The 14481-nt window shown below is 42.8% G+C and overlaps 2 protein-coding genes across 14 annotated transcripts in view; both read left to right on the top strand.

Annotated features, from left to right (window-relative positions):
• Positions 1–4973, top strand: part of LOC110521389 (sodium- and chloride-dependent GABA transporter 2) — a 47764-nt gene extending 42791 nt beyond the window's left edge. For all 4 annotated transcript variants that reach the window (XM_021598919.3, XM_021598918.3, XM_090231278.1 and 1 more), the window contains 5 exons: positions 645–782; positions 1300–1402; positions 1870–1970; positions 2236–2406; positions 2573–4973. In XM_021598919.3, coding sequence (XP_021454594.1) covers positions 645–782; positions 1300–1402; positions 1870–1970; positions 2236–2406; positions 2573–2737 — 678 coding nt within the window. In that variant the 3' untranslated portion in view covers positions 2738–4973. The remainder of the gene's footprint in view (positions 1–644; positions 783–1299; positions 1403–1869; positions 1971–2235; positions 2407–2572) is intronic.
• Positions 4974–7902: 2929 nt separating this feature from the next.
• Positions 7903–14481, top strand: part of LOC110522742 (protein MON2 homolog) — a 59781-nt gene continuing 53202 nt past the window's right edge. For 4 of the 10 annotated variants that reach the window (XM_090231273.1, XM_090231271.1, XM_090231272.1 and 1 more), the window contains exon 1: positions 7978–8446. Coding sequence is in view for 6 of the 10 variants with exons in the window: in XM_036969115.2 (XP_036825010.2) it covers positions 8339–8446 (108 nt within the window). In the remaining 4 variants the exon portion in view is untranslated. Of the gene's footprint in view, positions 8447–14481 lie in introns of all 10 variants that reach the window. The other 6 variants (XM_036969116.2, XM_090231268.1, XM_036969112.2 and 3 more) reach the window with 3 other exon arrangements.

Below are 14481 nucleotides of genomic sequence, written 5' to 3'. Positions count from 1 at the left end.
TCCTATCTCACTGTCTGTCTGTCTGTCTCTGTCTCTGTGTCTGTCTCTCACTGCCTGCCTGCCTGCCTGCCTGCCTGTCTGTCTGTCTGTCTGTCCGTCTGTCTGTCTGTCTGTCTGTCTGTCTGTCTGTCTGTCTGTCTCTGCCTGTCTCTGTCTCTCTCTGTCTCTCTCTCTCTCTGCCTCCCTGCCTCGGTCTGTCTTTTTCCTCTCTCGCTGTCTGGAGAAGTGGTTGTGAGTCTGTCTGTCTCGCTCTCTGTCTCTCTCTCCCTGCCTCGGTCTGTCTGTCTCTCCACTCTCTGTCTCCTCTCACTCATCATCTGTGTTGCTCAGTTAGTAGAGAATGGCGCTTGTTATGCCAGGGTTGTGAGTTTGCTTCCCACGGGGGACCAGTATGAAACTACTGTAAGTTGCTCTGGATAAGAGTGTCTGCTAAATGACTCAAAAGTAATTTCTTTCTTGGGTTTTCACATTCTTCATCAAACCATTTGTCACACACACACACACACACACACACACACACACACACACACACACGCACACACACGCACACACAATGCGTTCAAACTCTGCCTCTAACAATGTCCACAATGGTGTTTTTCTTTATCTGTAACAAAGCATCCCCTCTGTTGTCTCCCCTCCTGCAGTTTGTGTGTGTGGAGAGTCTGGTGACGGCCATGGTGGATATGTACCCTAAAACGTTCCGTCGTAAGAACCGCAGAGAGCTCTTCATTCTGGCGGTTGCCATCTTCTCCTTCCTCATGGGTCTCATCATGCTGACCGAGGTATGCCACTGTCCACAGTGCCCCCTAGCACCCCAATTGGTCAAGGGTAGCTGATAAAATGGCTGACCCTGGCTCTGACCCCAACTCTCCGCTCTGACTCCAATTACCTATGGTCATGTCTCAGAACTGCACAGTGGCAGAAACTTTCACTTGTCTTCATAAACAACAATGAAATCCCAAAGGCTTTCATTAAGGGCTTTGAGTGAAAGTTACTACACTTGCTAAAAAAAGAGCCATTCGACCATAAGATACTGACATCAGGAATACAATTAGCTCCTTTTGGGGAACATTCAGTCTGTGTATGAAGTATAGCCTCTCTAATGTATGCTCTATAACGTATATTGTTACATACATCGTAGACCATATACGGAGGCTAAACTTCATAATCAGAATTAATGTTCCCCAAAAAGAGCTATATGTTTTCTTGCATCTGCACGTTGCTCTACGTGTGGCCTTGATAAAACAGAGAGAGTGTCCCTAGCTGCCCTGCCGTAACGTAACACATGTTTCTCTCCAGGGAGGCATGTACGTCTTCCAACTCTTTGACTACTATGCTGCCAGTGGGATGTGCCTGCTCTTTGTGGCTGTCTTTGAGACAGTTTGCATTGCTTGGATTTATGGTGAGTGTTTAGCCAAGTTATTTGGGTATGTGTTGAGGGGGGCATTAGCATGACAAATGGGGTATTTTAATTGACGACATAAGCACTGTTCATCCATCCTCTGGGCTCCAGCAGTAGTCTTCTCCCCGTAGAAGTGAAAGGGCATCTGGGAGTGGAACAACTAACTGTTCATCCATCCTCTGGGCTCCAGCAGTAGTCTTCTCTCCATAGAAGTGAAAGGGCATCTGGGAGTGGAACAACTAACTGTTCATCCATTCTCTGGGCTCCAGCAGTAGTCTTCTCTCCATAGAAGTGAAAGGGCATCTGGGAGTGGAACAACTAACTGAATGTGATATTATTGGACCATTTTGAATACTTTTTTGATGAGAATTAGTACTATTTTGAGCAACCAGTTAGATTCCTTACACATTCCCACAGTACTCATTTGTATCTGTCCCTTGCTGATGCCTGCCTCACTGTTCCTGTAGGTGCTGACCGTTTCTATGACAACATCGAGGACATGATTGGCTACCGCCCTGGGCCTATTATCAAATACTGCTGGATGTTCTTCACTCCTGCTACCTGCTTAGTGAGTCTTTTAGTTTTGAACTAAAACCCTGTTCTGTCTTTTGACTGAGGATTGACCTCTGGTGGTTACTATTGAAAAGCATCTACCATTGCACAGCAAGGCTCATCAAATTTACTAAGATTTTTTAGAAAGTGGTAAGATCTCAAATGAAAGCAAGTCACTATTGTTATTTTTAAATAAATGCAAAAAAACCTTGAATAAACCTAGGACGTAGCAAACAGTGACTGTCAAGAAGACAGAGCTGATGGACTATTTACCTCCGCAGGGTACTTTTGCCTTCTCCCTGATCAAGTACACCCCTCTGAAGTACAACAATGAGTATGTGTACCCCTGGTGGGGCTATGGCCTGGGCTGGCTCCTGGCCCTGTCCTCCATGCTCTGTGTCCCCCTCTGGGTGGTCATCAAAATGTGTTCTGTGGAAGGTACCCTGAAGGAGGTCAGTCCCACACACCACCTACTGTTTTCACTCCTTACCCCCACTGACTTTTTTCTCTGTTTACTATTGTCAATTTTTTGGGCTTAAGCTACTGTAATTTAGAAATATATACAAACCAATACAACAAACCAATCTTGTCTTGTCTATTTCCTCTGTTGTTCTGTAGCGCTTTATAATCCTGACCACACCGTCCACTGACTTACCCAAAACCAAGAAGGAACAAGAGAAGCTGCTGGCCATCTTTGCTGCTGATGGGGACAGCCTCCGTCAGAGACACCCTCCCACCAAGGAAGGCTACTTTCCCGTCAATGAGAAGGAGTCCAACTGCTAGAGCTGGGAACGTGTACCCAGGCCTTGTGAGGTCCCATGTCCCTCCCCTCGACATGGCATCTGCCTTGGGCCCGTCCCAAACCTCTCTTCAACGATACCTCATAACTGCACAACTGCGGCCAAATGAGCACAGATGCAGAGACACTGGTGCTGCTGTGCCCTGGCTCTTTCTCTCCTACATGGTCTCTCAGAGACAATATAGACTACTGTTTCAGGTGCTGTTGTTAAATTGTGTATGTACTGATGTTCACACACTCAATGCTACTGGCTCTTCCATCTACACTTCCATCCACGGGACAGTTGTTCGCCACTTCTGCCTCACACTGTTGCCTGAACAACCAGGAACTCTAGCTGGGTTGTGCTGATTTAGTTCGCCAATGACGAAGTGTAGCAGACATTGAAATGGTGTGATTCAGTGATTAGTTATATGTCCATTGTGGTTGAGACTTGAGAATGTTTGTCTGATGATCACATCTGCTTTCTAAGGATGTGTTTTTTGTTTTCCTTCTTTTCATGGACATCTCTGATGTTCAGCTCGGCACGTATTGTACGAATACTACTTCAAGTTGTTTTTCAGTTAGTTCTAGCTTCTGGCAGAATGAAATGTTTCCTTCCAAGCACAGTCGTAGAGTTTCAGTTGAATACAGTCCAGTTACATTGTGATGTTTATTTCAGGACTTAGTTGAAAGGACTGCCTCATACAGCACATCGTAACAATGCTTTACAACATAATCCCTCCGTCTGTCCTCCCTCTACCACGTTCTCATGTAGGGTTGCTCCTGATTTCTATTCAGCTGTGAGAGACACTGTGATGAGGTATTATTTTAGGGCATTATGTTGAACCTGCTACAGTCATATCAGTTGATATAGTAAATACATCAATCTGATCCATATGTTAGTTAATTTATCCCGGGATGCTAAACCTTCGCTGACAACATGTTTAGACGACAAATAAAGGAAAAAATAAAGGAATGCGATAACCGCATGCCAACTAAAAGCACCATGTCATTGTGGTTACAAGAAGCAATGCAGAATTGAACAAGAATTCAATGTATACTTTTTTTGCCTCCGAATACTATGATTTTAGATTAATATATTGGCAAGTGCCAACCTATACAGTTTAATTTCCAGATTTATGTCAGAAGAATTGCATCAAAAATACGTCTGAAGCCCAAGTGTCTGTCTCTATTATAGTAACCTAACATAGCAGGAGTAAAATAAACCTGTAGAAAACAGACTGAATAGGCTTTGCTAGCCTAAGGTTGTTGTTTGAGTTTAGGATTAAGTCAGACATACTGTAAATGTATTGCTTTGATTCAAAAGCTTACTTGGACATATAATCATTGTGTATTAGAATTTTAATCATACCCACTGGGCACAGACGTCAGTTCAACGTCTAGTTTTGATTTACATTTTGTTGAGTTGTCAACTAACGTGAATTCAACATGAAATCAACAACAATTTTCAACATGTCAATGGATTTAGGTTCAAAGTTGGGTGACAAAAATACAAAATGCCCCTACGTTGATAATTTTTTGCAAATCCAATAAATTCTCCTCATTGATTTAACATCACATACATTTTGGGGGTTGAAATGATGTGGAAACAACGTTGATTCAACTATTTGTTTTGCCCAGTGGGTAGTCCTGTGTTAGGTTTTTTAAGTACTTTGAATTGTAAAACCAGGATATTTGCTCTCATCCTTGGCTTGATTTAAAAAAAACTGTATACAATCGTATATATATATATTTCTAAACTGTATACCAAGTCCAAAATGTGATAAAGCACATGACAAACATAGTTTAAAAACTAGTGAAAGTATGGATTGTGTTAAATATATTTTTGTTGTACAGAATTTTGGCATTTGAAATCATTGTACAGTACACTACAGTATACCATCATAGCGAGCAGCCTAGAGGTGAGAAGCTGGAGAGAAAGAGTTTTTCGGTAATACTGAACTTGAGTTTCATACTTTTTACCTTGGAAAAATGAAATGTCTCAGAAAGTCTGTTATTTGCTTATATTGCGGCCTATTCATTAATTAATTATATCATCATCTACTTTGCCATATCATACAATAACAACTTTGAAAAGTATAAGCTCTTACACTTCCAGTATGTGTTCGTCAGTATTGCCAACGACATGTCCAGTGAAGTGCAAAGCTGAATACCGTTCACATGTATCATTACAACTGACATTGTAAAATAAAAACATTTATATTAAAAGTTTAAAAACAATTATGTGTCATGCTTTCATTCTTTTCCACCAAGATTGTTGAAGACTGTTCCATGAGAGAGAGAGAGAGAGACTGTATGTATCCCAATGGCCAGCAGATGGAAGCAGAGTATTATCATCAAAGACATGAGTTATTTCAAGCCATGTGTTTTTATTTTTTTTTATTTTACCTTTATTTAACCAGGCAAGTCAGTTAAGAACAAATTCTTATTTTCAATGACGGCCTGGGAACAGTGGGTTAACTGCCTGTTCAGGGGCAGAACGACAGATTTGTACCTTGTCAGCTCGGGGGTTTGAACTCGCAACCTTCCGGTTACTAGTCCAACGCTCTAACCACTAGGCTACCCTGCCGTGTGTGCTGTAGGCCTTTAATTTTTCCTCTAAAGAAATCTTAAAACATGTTTACTATTGAGCACTGCCAAAATAAAGGAAACACCAACATAAAGTGTCTTAATGGGGTGTTGGGCCACCACGAACTGCCAGAACAGCTTCAATGTGCCTTGGCATAGATTCTACAAGTTTCTACAAGCTCTATTGGAGGGATGCGACATCATTCTTCCATGAGAAATTCTCCATAATTTGGTGTTTGGTTGACGATTGTCAAAGCACTGTCTCAGGTGCCGCTCCAGAATCTCCTATAAGTGTTCAATGGGGTTGAGATCTGGTGACAGAGAGAGATAGAGAGAGATAAAGCCCTTATATTGAATTGAGAGAGAGACCAACCCCCTTTCAACCCTATGCTCCTTTGAGACCCCTCTTTCAACATCACTGAGTTCTCTTCTTCCAACCATGGTACCCACAATAATGAGCAACTGGGCATTTTTATACATGACACTAAGCAAATCAAATCAAATGTTATTTGTCACATACACATGGTTAGCAGATGTTAATGCGAGTGTAGCGAAATGCTTGTGCTTCTAGTTCTGTCCATGCAGTAATATCTAACAAGTAATATAACCTAACAATTTCACAACAACTACCTTATACACAAAAGTGTAAAGGAATGAATAAGAATATGTACATAAAAACATTTGAATGAGCGATGGCCGAACGGCATTGGCAAGATGCAGTAGATGGTATAGAGTACAGTATATACATATGAGATGAGTAATGTAGGGTATGTAAACATTATATAAAGTGGCATTGTTTAAAGTGGCTAGTGATACATTTATTACATCAATTTTTCCCTTATTAAAGTGGCTAGAGATGAGTCAGTATGTTGGCAGCAGCCACTCAATGTTGGCTGTTTAACAGTCTGATGGCCTTGAGATGGAAGCTGTTTTTCAGTCTCTCGGTCCCCGCTTTAATGCACCTGTACTGACCTCGCCTTCTGGATGATAGCGGGGTGAACAGGCAGTATCATCCAGAAGGCTAGGTCAGTTTGTTGTCCTTGATGATAGTTTTGGCCTTCCTGTGACATCGGGTGGTGTAGGTGTCCTGGAGGGCAGATAATTTGCCCCTGGTGATGTGTTGTGCAGACCTCACTACCCTCTGGAGAGCCTTACGGTTGTGGGCGGAGCAGTTGCTGTACCAGGCGGTGATACAACACAACAGGATGCTCTTGATTGTGCATCTGTAAAAGTTTCTGAGTGTTTATGGTGACAAGCCAAATTTCTTCAGCCTCCTAAGGTTGAAGAGGCGCTGCTGTGCCTTCACCACGCTGTCTGTGTGGGTGGACCATTTCAGTTTGTCCGTGATGTGTACGCAGAGGAACTTAAAACTCTCCATCTTCTCCACTACTGTCCCGTCGATGTGGATAGGGGGCTGCTCCCTCTGCTGTTTCCCGAAGTCCACGATCATCTCCTTTGTTTTGTTGACATTGAGTGTGAGGTTATTTTCCTGACACCACACTCCGAGGGCCCTCACCTCCTCCCTGTAGGCCGTCTCATCGTTGTTGATAATCAAGCCTACCACTGTAGTGTCCTCTGCAAACTTGATGATTGAGTTGGAGGCGTGCATGTGTAACGGATGTGAAACGGCTAGCTTAGTTAGCGGTGGTGCGCGCTAAAATAGCATTTCAATCGGTGACGTCACTTGCTCTGAGACCTTGAAGTAGTGGTTCCCCTTGCTCTGCAAGGGCCACGGCTTCTGTGGAGCGATGGGTAACGATGCTTCGTGGGTGACTGTTGTTAATGTGCCTTGAAGTAGTTGTTCCCCTTGCTCTACAAGGGCCGCGGCTTTTGTGGAGCGATGGGTAACGATGCTTCGTGGGTGACTGTTGTTGATGTGCGCAGAGGGTCCCTGGTTCGCGCCTGGGTATGGGCGAGGGGATGGTCTAAAGTTATACTGTTACACATGGCCACGCAGTCATGGGTGAACAGGGAGTACAGGAGGGGGCTGATAACGCACCCATGTGGGGCACCAGTGTCGAGGATCAGCGGGGTGGAGATGTTGTTACCTACCCTCACCACCTGGGGGCGGCCCGTCAGGAAGTCCAGGACCCAGTTGTACAGGGCGGGATCGAGACCCATGGTCTCGAGCTTAATGACGAGTTTGGAGGGTACTATGGTGTTAAATGCTGAGCTGTAGTCGATGAACAGCATTCTTACATAGGTTTTCCTCTTGTCCAGATGGGTGAAGGCAGTGTGCAGTGGGATTGCGATTGCGTTGTCTGTGGCATGATGAGGTGTTAATTATGTAATTAACTCAGACCTGCTTTCAATATACTTTGTATCTTTCATTGATCCCTCATTTATTTTGGCAGTTACCTGTACATTGCCTTACAAAATACTACATTAATTTGTTTGTATTACTCCACTAGAGGACGCTGGAATTATTCTGCTGGAATCCGGTCATGTTTACCTTAGTGCAAGTGACGTGTCAATGGGATGGTCTCAAAAGTTAACCTCACGTCCTCGTTACTCCTCTGCTACTCAAAAGCCATTGGATGAGAAAGCCAGAGGTTCCGCCCCTCTGACCTTCTTCTCCAATGGGTTTTGAGAAGTAGAAGATGAGCGAGGAGAGAGGCGCAAGGCGAAAACAATTGAGATTTTCCCAATGTCTACCAAAGCATTGTGGGATTGAAACGGTGCTTGCAATGGTGACTGCTGGAGCTGTAAGAACTACGGGTGAAACTGATAAATATTCACCATATAAATGTCACTAGAATTGTGCTAGTGATGATAATCTATGACACCACCGTCTAGGCGTTTTTGTTGTGGACAAGTTTATGCCTGTGTCATCCCTTCCATTCTGTATGGGCAAAGTAGAAAACTGGAATATTGACTTGTGTCAGTGGACGCTTGCTGAGGTCCATACCGTTTTTCGTTTTCAAAGGGGCTGAATAAGTAGGCCGGGAACCAGTATCTTACGATTGTATTCATTATTATTTCAAGATTTGATATTTGGGCCGAATACATAATCCAAAATGTCGACTAGTAGCCCCGAAGCGGTGAAGAAATTACTCGAGAACATGCAGACGGATCTGCGGTCCCTGTCAATGGAATGCAAGAAGAAATTCCCCCCAGTCAAAGAGGTAGTTATGGCTGTCTGACGTTATAGCTAGCAATTCCTCTCTTGCTTTCGCTCAGTTTCACTCTACTGTATGTTATGTGATGTTTTGCCACCTCACCACTGATTATACATTTCAATGCAACTGCTGATGTTGTGATGCGAGCGCTCGCGACATGTATCAGAAATAGGAAGTCTATATTGATCCTTGTGACGTTTCGATCTGACGTCACTTAATTGAAGTAGACATTTAAAACTGGTTGGGTTAGGTAAGGGTTATTGTTAAGGTTTACCATCAGAAATAATAGGGTGATACCCAGTTGTGAAGGCTGCATGGATGCTAGCCAGCAGATCCGTCCCACTTTCTTACATCTGCACTAGGGTCAGACAGCATTCCTGTGTATATGAAGACATCCACCGAGCCTGCACAAGCTATGGCTCGGAAAATGTACCTCAATCCAGGGATGGGAAATGCGTTGTACTCCGAATCGTCACATTATTCCAACTGTTACATCAAGAAGATTGAAAGACTACTAGTTTTCTTTAAAACTAGCTTTTTCATCCTCATACTAGGTAACAGCAGCCATTTTGGAATGGCAGTGTCAGCCAATCAGCTTCTTTGTTGTTCAACCATACATGCATTCCATAACAGCTGCTGTTCCTACTGCTAGCTAGCATGAGGATGAAAACAGCAGTTTACTTAAACTAGCACTTGTTCAATCTTCTCGGTTTAACACTTCATTTGGGATAATGGACAAATTTGAGTACAACGCATTTCTCATCCCTGGATTGAGGTACGTTTTCTGAGCCATATCTCGCACCGGCTTCGCAGTGTCTTCCTATACACAGGAATGCTGTAAGACCCTAGTGCAGCTGTAAGCAAGCGGGTTGGATCTGCTGGCTACATGGATTGGATGCCAAAGATTTTTATAACTAAGCCAAAGATTTTGTGATGCTTTTCCAAGGTCTAGGTGTAAACAGTAGCCAGTTGTCAAATACCGACTTTACATTCTATGATGGGACGTCCATTGTTTTGTGTGGATGTCAGAATCAGCTTTTTCGCAATTTTGAGCTTCAATTATTTTCAAAATGAAGATGGTTAGTGTTGCCACTGCATTGGTCAGAAATGCTACATCCCAAGTGTTGTGATTAATGGCAGAATGTTTATTTTCTGGGTTAAACTGCTGACAATTTGTGAACTCTGTGCAGTTCGCTTAATTTTTCGTGCAGTGTGAACATCCAAAGGAACACAGACCCCTCAAAGGAGCCCCCGAAGCTAACCGAACTGAGATCATCTCAAGAGGTGGTCTAAGTTCGGTTTGCTTGGCTTGAATTGCCTGGTCTGGTTCACTTTCTTTTAGGGGAATGTGAACACAAAACTCCCCAGGTTGACTTATCATTATTCCCACACCACACACTAGACTACTGCAACACAATTGCCCCTGCCATAACCCAGCACATTGGTGCCATGAAAGAGAGATGTTGATGTCCAGGTTCGTGGATAAAAAAAACATGCCTTTTCTGGATATTGATTAACAATTGTCAAGGATCCCAAAAATGTCTATATATATATATATATATATATATATATATATATATATGTATATATATATATATATATATATATATATATGTATATGTATGTATGTATGTATGTATGTATGTATGTATGTATGTATGTATGTATGACATTTCACAGAACTTGACCGCAGAGTGCTGTGGCGCGTAAAAATTGTCCGTCCTCGGTTGCAACACTCACTGCCAAGTTCCAAACTGCCTCTGGTTTCAATGGCTGAGCATCGACACACAAGCCTAAGAACACAATGCCAAGAGTCGGCTGGAGTTGTGTAAACCGCCATTGGACTCTGGAGCAGTGGAAACGCGTTCTCTGGAGTGATGAATCATGCTTCACCATCTGGCAGTCCGACTGACAAATCTGGGTTTGGAGGATGCCAGGAGAACGTTACCTGCCTGACTGCATTGTGCTAACTGTAAAGTTTGGTGGAGGAGGAATAATGGTCTGGGGCTGTTTTTCATGGTTCCAATGAAGGGAAATCTTAACGCTGCAGCATACAATGACATTCTAGACAATTCTGTGCTTCCAACTTTGTGGCAACAGTTAGGGAAAGGCCCTTTCCTCTTTCAGCATGACACTGCCCCTGTGCACAAAGCGAGGTCCATACAGAAATGTTTTTTTGTGATCAGTGTGGAAGAACTTGACTGGCCTGCACAGAGCCCTGACCTCAACCCCACTGAACACCTTTGGGATGAATTGGAACGCCGACTGCGAGCCAGGCCTAATCGGCCAACATCAATGCCCGATCTCACTAATGCTCAGGGCTGAATGGAAGCAAGTCCCCGCAGCATTGTTCCAACATATAGTGGAACACCCAGAAGTGGAGGAGCAAAGGGGGAACCAACTCCATATTAATGTCCATGATTATAGAATGGGATGTTCGACCAGCATACCTTTTGTAGTATGTGTTTTTAGCCTACTGACACAATGTTCAGATTATTTGTTTGCAATATGTGATCTTTAAGCTAAGAGAGGTTCATAAGCTGTTTATCGTTTGTGGGGTTTGAATAGTGTGAGGAGACACCATATGTGGTTGGAATTGCAACTAAGGGTAGAAAATCAATGCTAGTTCTTAGGCAGTAGCTTACATTGGGTGTACAATTTTCAGTTACAGCATTATTTAATCTGCAGTATCCCTCTGCTATTTATTTTGTTAATATTATCTTCTGATTATAATTATTAGGTCATATTTTAACTACATGCAATGTATTAGCTTCCAAAATGTAAGTAGGTATATTTAGCTGTCCGATACGTTCTGATCAAATGTCTTGCCCTGCACTTTGTAAAAACCAAGAGTATTTGAGGTAATGTGGGAAAAATATCCTGGTTCCTTTTTCTAAAGAGCAATGTGAATGCAAAGAGGACTTGGACCAGAAAATAGGTGAAGTGAACTGGCAAATGAGTTGAGTCCTTATTCAAAAGTAAGATTAGTGTGAATAGAAAAATAACTGAGTTCACTTTAAAAATGACCGAGATTGGTTCTCTTAAGAGGACTATATGTGAAAACAACTATGATGCCTGGTCTACTTCATCTAGCTAAATATTTTCCATATGGGATGAAAGATTTGCCTTTCAAACTGAGAATACTGCTATCTAGCATTCCTCTCTGTACTAGCTAGAGATAAGCTGCCCCAATTTCCAGATCTCACAAACTGTCCAAGGTTAAGCTGATGCAGTTTTTCAGTAGAAATTGGAATGATGCTCTTTTTTTATTGCATCTAAATCAAATCAAATTTAATTTTATTTGTCACATACACATGGTTAGCAGATGTTAATGCGAGTGTAGCGAAATGCTTGTGCTTCTAGTTCCGACAATGCAGTAATAACAAGTAATCTAACTAACAATTCCAAAACTACTGTCTTGTACACAGTGTAAGGGGATAAAGAATATGTACATAAGGATATATGAATGAGTGATGGTACAGAGCAGCATAGGCAAGATACAGTAGATGGTATCGAGTACAGTATGTACAAATGAGATGAGTATGTAAACAAAGTGGCATAGTTTAAAGTGGCTAGTGATACATGTATTACATAAGGATACAGTCGATGATATAGAGTACAGTATCTAGCTTACATGCTGAGTACTGACTGTCTCCATTTTACCACAGGTGCTTGGACTACACCTTGTAGCATCAATTGCATCAATTGGCTTAGCATGAGAACAATACTGCGGAGGAGGTTATGTTCGTGCGTTGTGTTTTACAGTACAAATTCCTGAAGCATTGCTACAAGCATTTACCTAGTTCTCTGGTACGCCAAATGCAGACACTTGTTTACATGATGTCACTTTGCCTAAACGCACCAGACCTGTTTTGTTACTTACCTATTTGCTTGATTATATGTGACTCGTTTCAGGAAACTAGGTGTATGTCGCGCGTCACTATGTCACAGGAGAGCCATTTGAGTGTAATGTTTTTTGGCAGAAATGCCTTCTGGAACATGTGGACTTTCATGTGCCTTAACAACAAACGTGTATGCCATCTGTAAATACAAATCAAATTAAATTACAAGCCTAGTTGGTTTAGCCATGGAAAAGTCAGCAACCTTTCCACTAGCTATGATTGGCTGAAATAATGAGTGGGCTGGACATACTGAGAGATGAGTTCGGGTCTGCCATGTAGCACGCTTCTGTCTATAGCATGTGCTCCTCAGTGTGTGTAGGTAGTCCTTTCTAACGCAGCTTTTTTTGAAAGATATCACGTAGTAGATCGACATAAGTGTTAATATCCTCTTTCTGGAAGACCGAGCTTTGAAATCAGTGGAATTAGAGTATGACAGCTAAGGCATTTGATTGCAAATATACAGATGGAGTAGAAAAGAGAACACACCGAAAGCTGTTGTAATCCGGAGACAGGTGTTTTTACATCTTCAAAATAAGAGCTACCATGGCATCTATGACAGAGAGGGAGTAGCGTGCGTCCATCCATGTATATGGGTAAGATAGTCTAGCTAGCTACATTTTCAGATATTACACGTTTCTAATTTTGTCAGAAAGTCAAGTTAAAGTGTACTGTTAGCTAGCTAGCTAACATTATCTGGCTGGCTTGCTAGCTACGTTACGTGTATGATCTGTGTAGTAATATTATTTGTATCTCAGAGCCATTTGTAGGCTAGCTAACATTGAACCTGGTTGGTTGGTTACCTGCAGATTCATGCAGGGTAGTAATGTTATCAGTTGGGATTATGGTTTATTCTTTTGCTAGCTAGCTACATGTCTAAACTAACCAGCTCTGCTAGGGTGAGTAAAATGGTCAGTGAGCTGTTCTCTCATTTGTCTCTGGAAGTAGCTAGCCAACGTTAGCCAGTTAGCTTAGGTGCTTGTTAGGTCAGAACGCTCTGATCAACCCTACTCCTCGGCCGGAGCTTCCAGTGTGCGCTCTGAACGCTCTGAGAGCGAAACGCTCTGAATTTACGAATGGACAATCTGACAATTCTCTTAGTTTACGAATTCCCAGAGCACACTCTGGCACTCCAGATTACAATTACAAGCACACCCATAGTATAACCAGCTTTTAGTCTTGAAATTTTTGGTTGTTTAGTACATGGCCTCACATGTGAATCCTTAAAGAGATGGGTGGGGCTAATGCTTAAGAGGGTGTGAATGATGCTGAATGGGTGTAGACAAAAGAGCTCTCCAGTAAGTGTACCAATTATACAACTTGATTGGAGTCCACCTGTGGTAAATCCAATTTATTGAACATGATTTGGAAAGACACACAACTCTCTATATAAGGTCCCACAGTTGACAGTGCATGCCAGAGCAAAAACCAAGCCATGAGGTTGAAGGAATTTTCCGTAGAGCTCCAAGACAGGACTGAGCAATCAGGGGAGAAGGGCCTTGGTCAGGGAGGTGACCAAGAACCCAATGTTCATTCTGACAGACCTCAAAAGTTCCTCTTTGGAGATGGGAGAAACTCCCAGAAGGACAACCATTTCTGCAGCACTCCATCGATCCGGCCTTTATGGTAGAGTGACCTGACCAAGCCATTCCTCGGTAAAAGGCACATGGCAGCCCACTTGGAGTTTGCCAAAAGGCACTTAAAGGACTCTCAGACCATGAGAAACAAGATTTTCTGGTCTGATGATACCAAGATGGCCTGAATGCCAAGTGTCTTGTCTGGAGTAAACCTTGCACTATCCCTACAGCGACGCATGTGGGTGGCAGTATCATGCTGTGGGGATGTTTTTCAGCAGCAGGGACTGGGAGACTAGTCGGGATCAAGGGAAAGATGAACGGAGCAAAGTACAGAGATCCTTGATGAAAACCTGCTCTAGAGAGCTTAGACTCTGACTGGGGTGAAGGTTCACCTTCCAACAGGACAACGACCCTAACCACACAGCCAAGACAATGCAGGAGTGGCTTTAGGACAAGTCTCAATGTCCTTGTGGCCCAGCCAGAGCCTGGACTTGAACCCGATCAAACATATCTGAGAGACCTGAAAAAAGCTGTGCAGCAATGCTCCCCAGCCAACCTGACAGAG

Source organism: Oncorhynchus mykiss, chromosome 4 (genome assembly GCF_057628025.1).
Source record: "Oncorhynchus mykiss isolate SJ-2025 chromosome 4, ASM5762802v1, whole genome shotgun sequence".
Taxonomy (NCBI): domain Eukaryota; kingdom Metazoa; phylum Chordata; class Actinopteri; order Salmoniformes; family Salmonidae; genus Oncorhynchus; species Oncorhynchus mykiss.
This window is presented reverse-complemented; position numbering and strand designations above follow the sequence as displayed.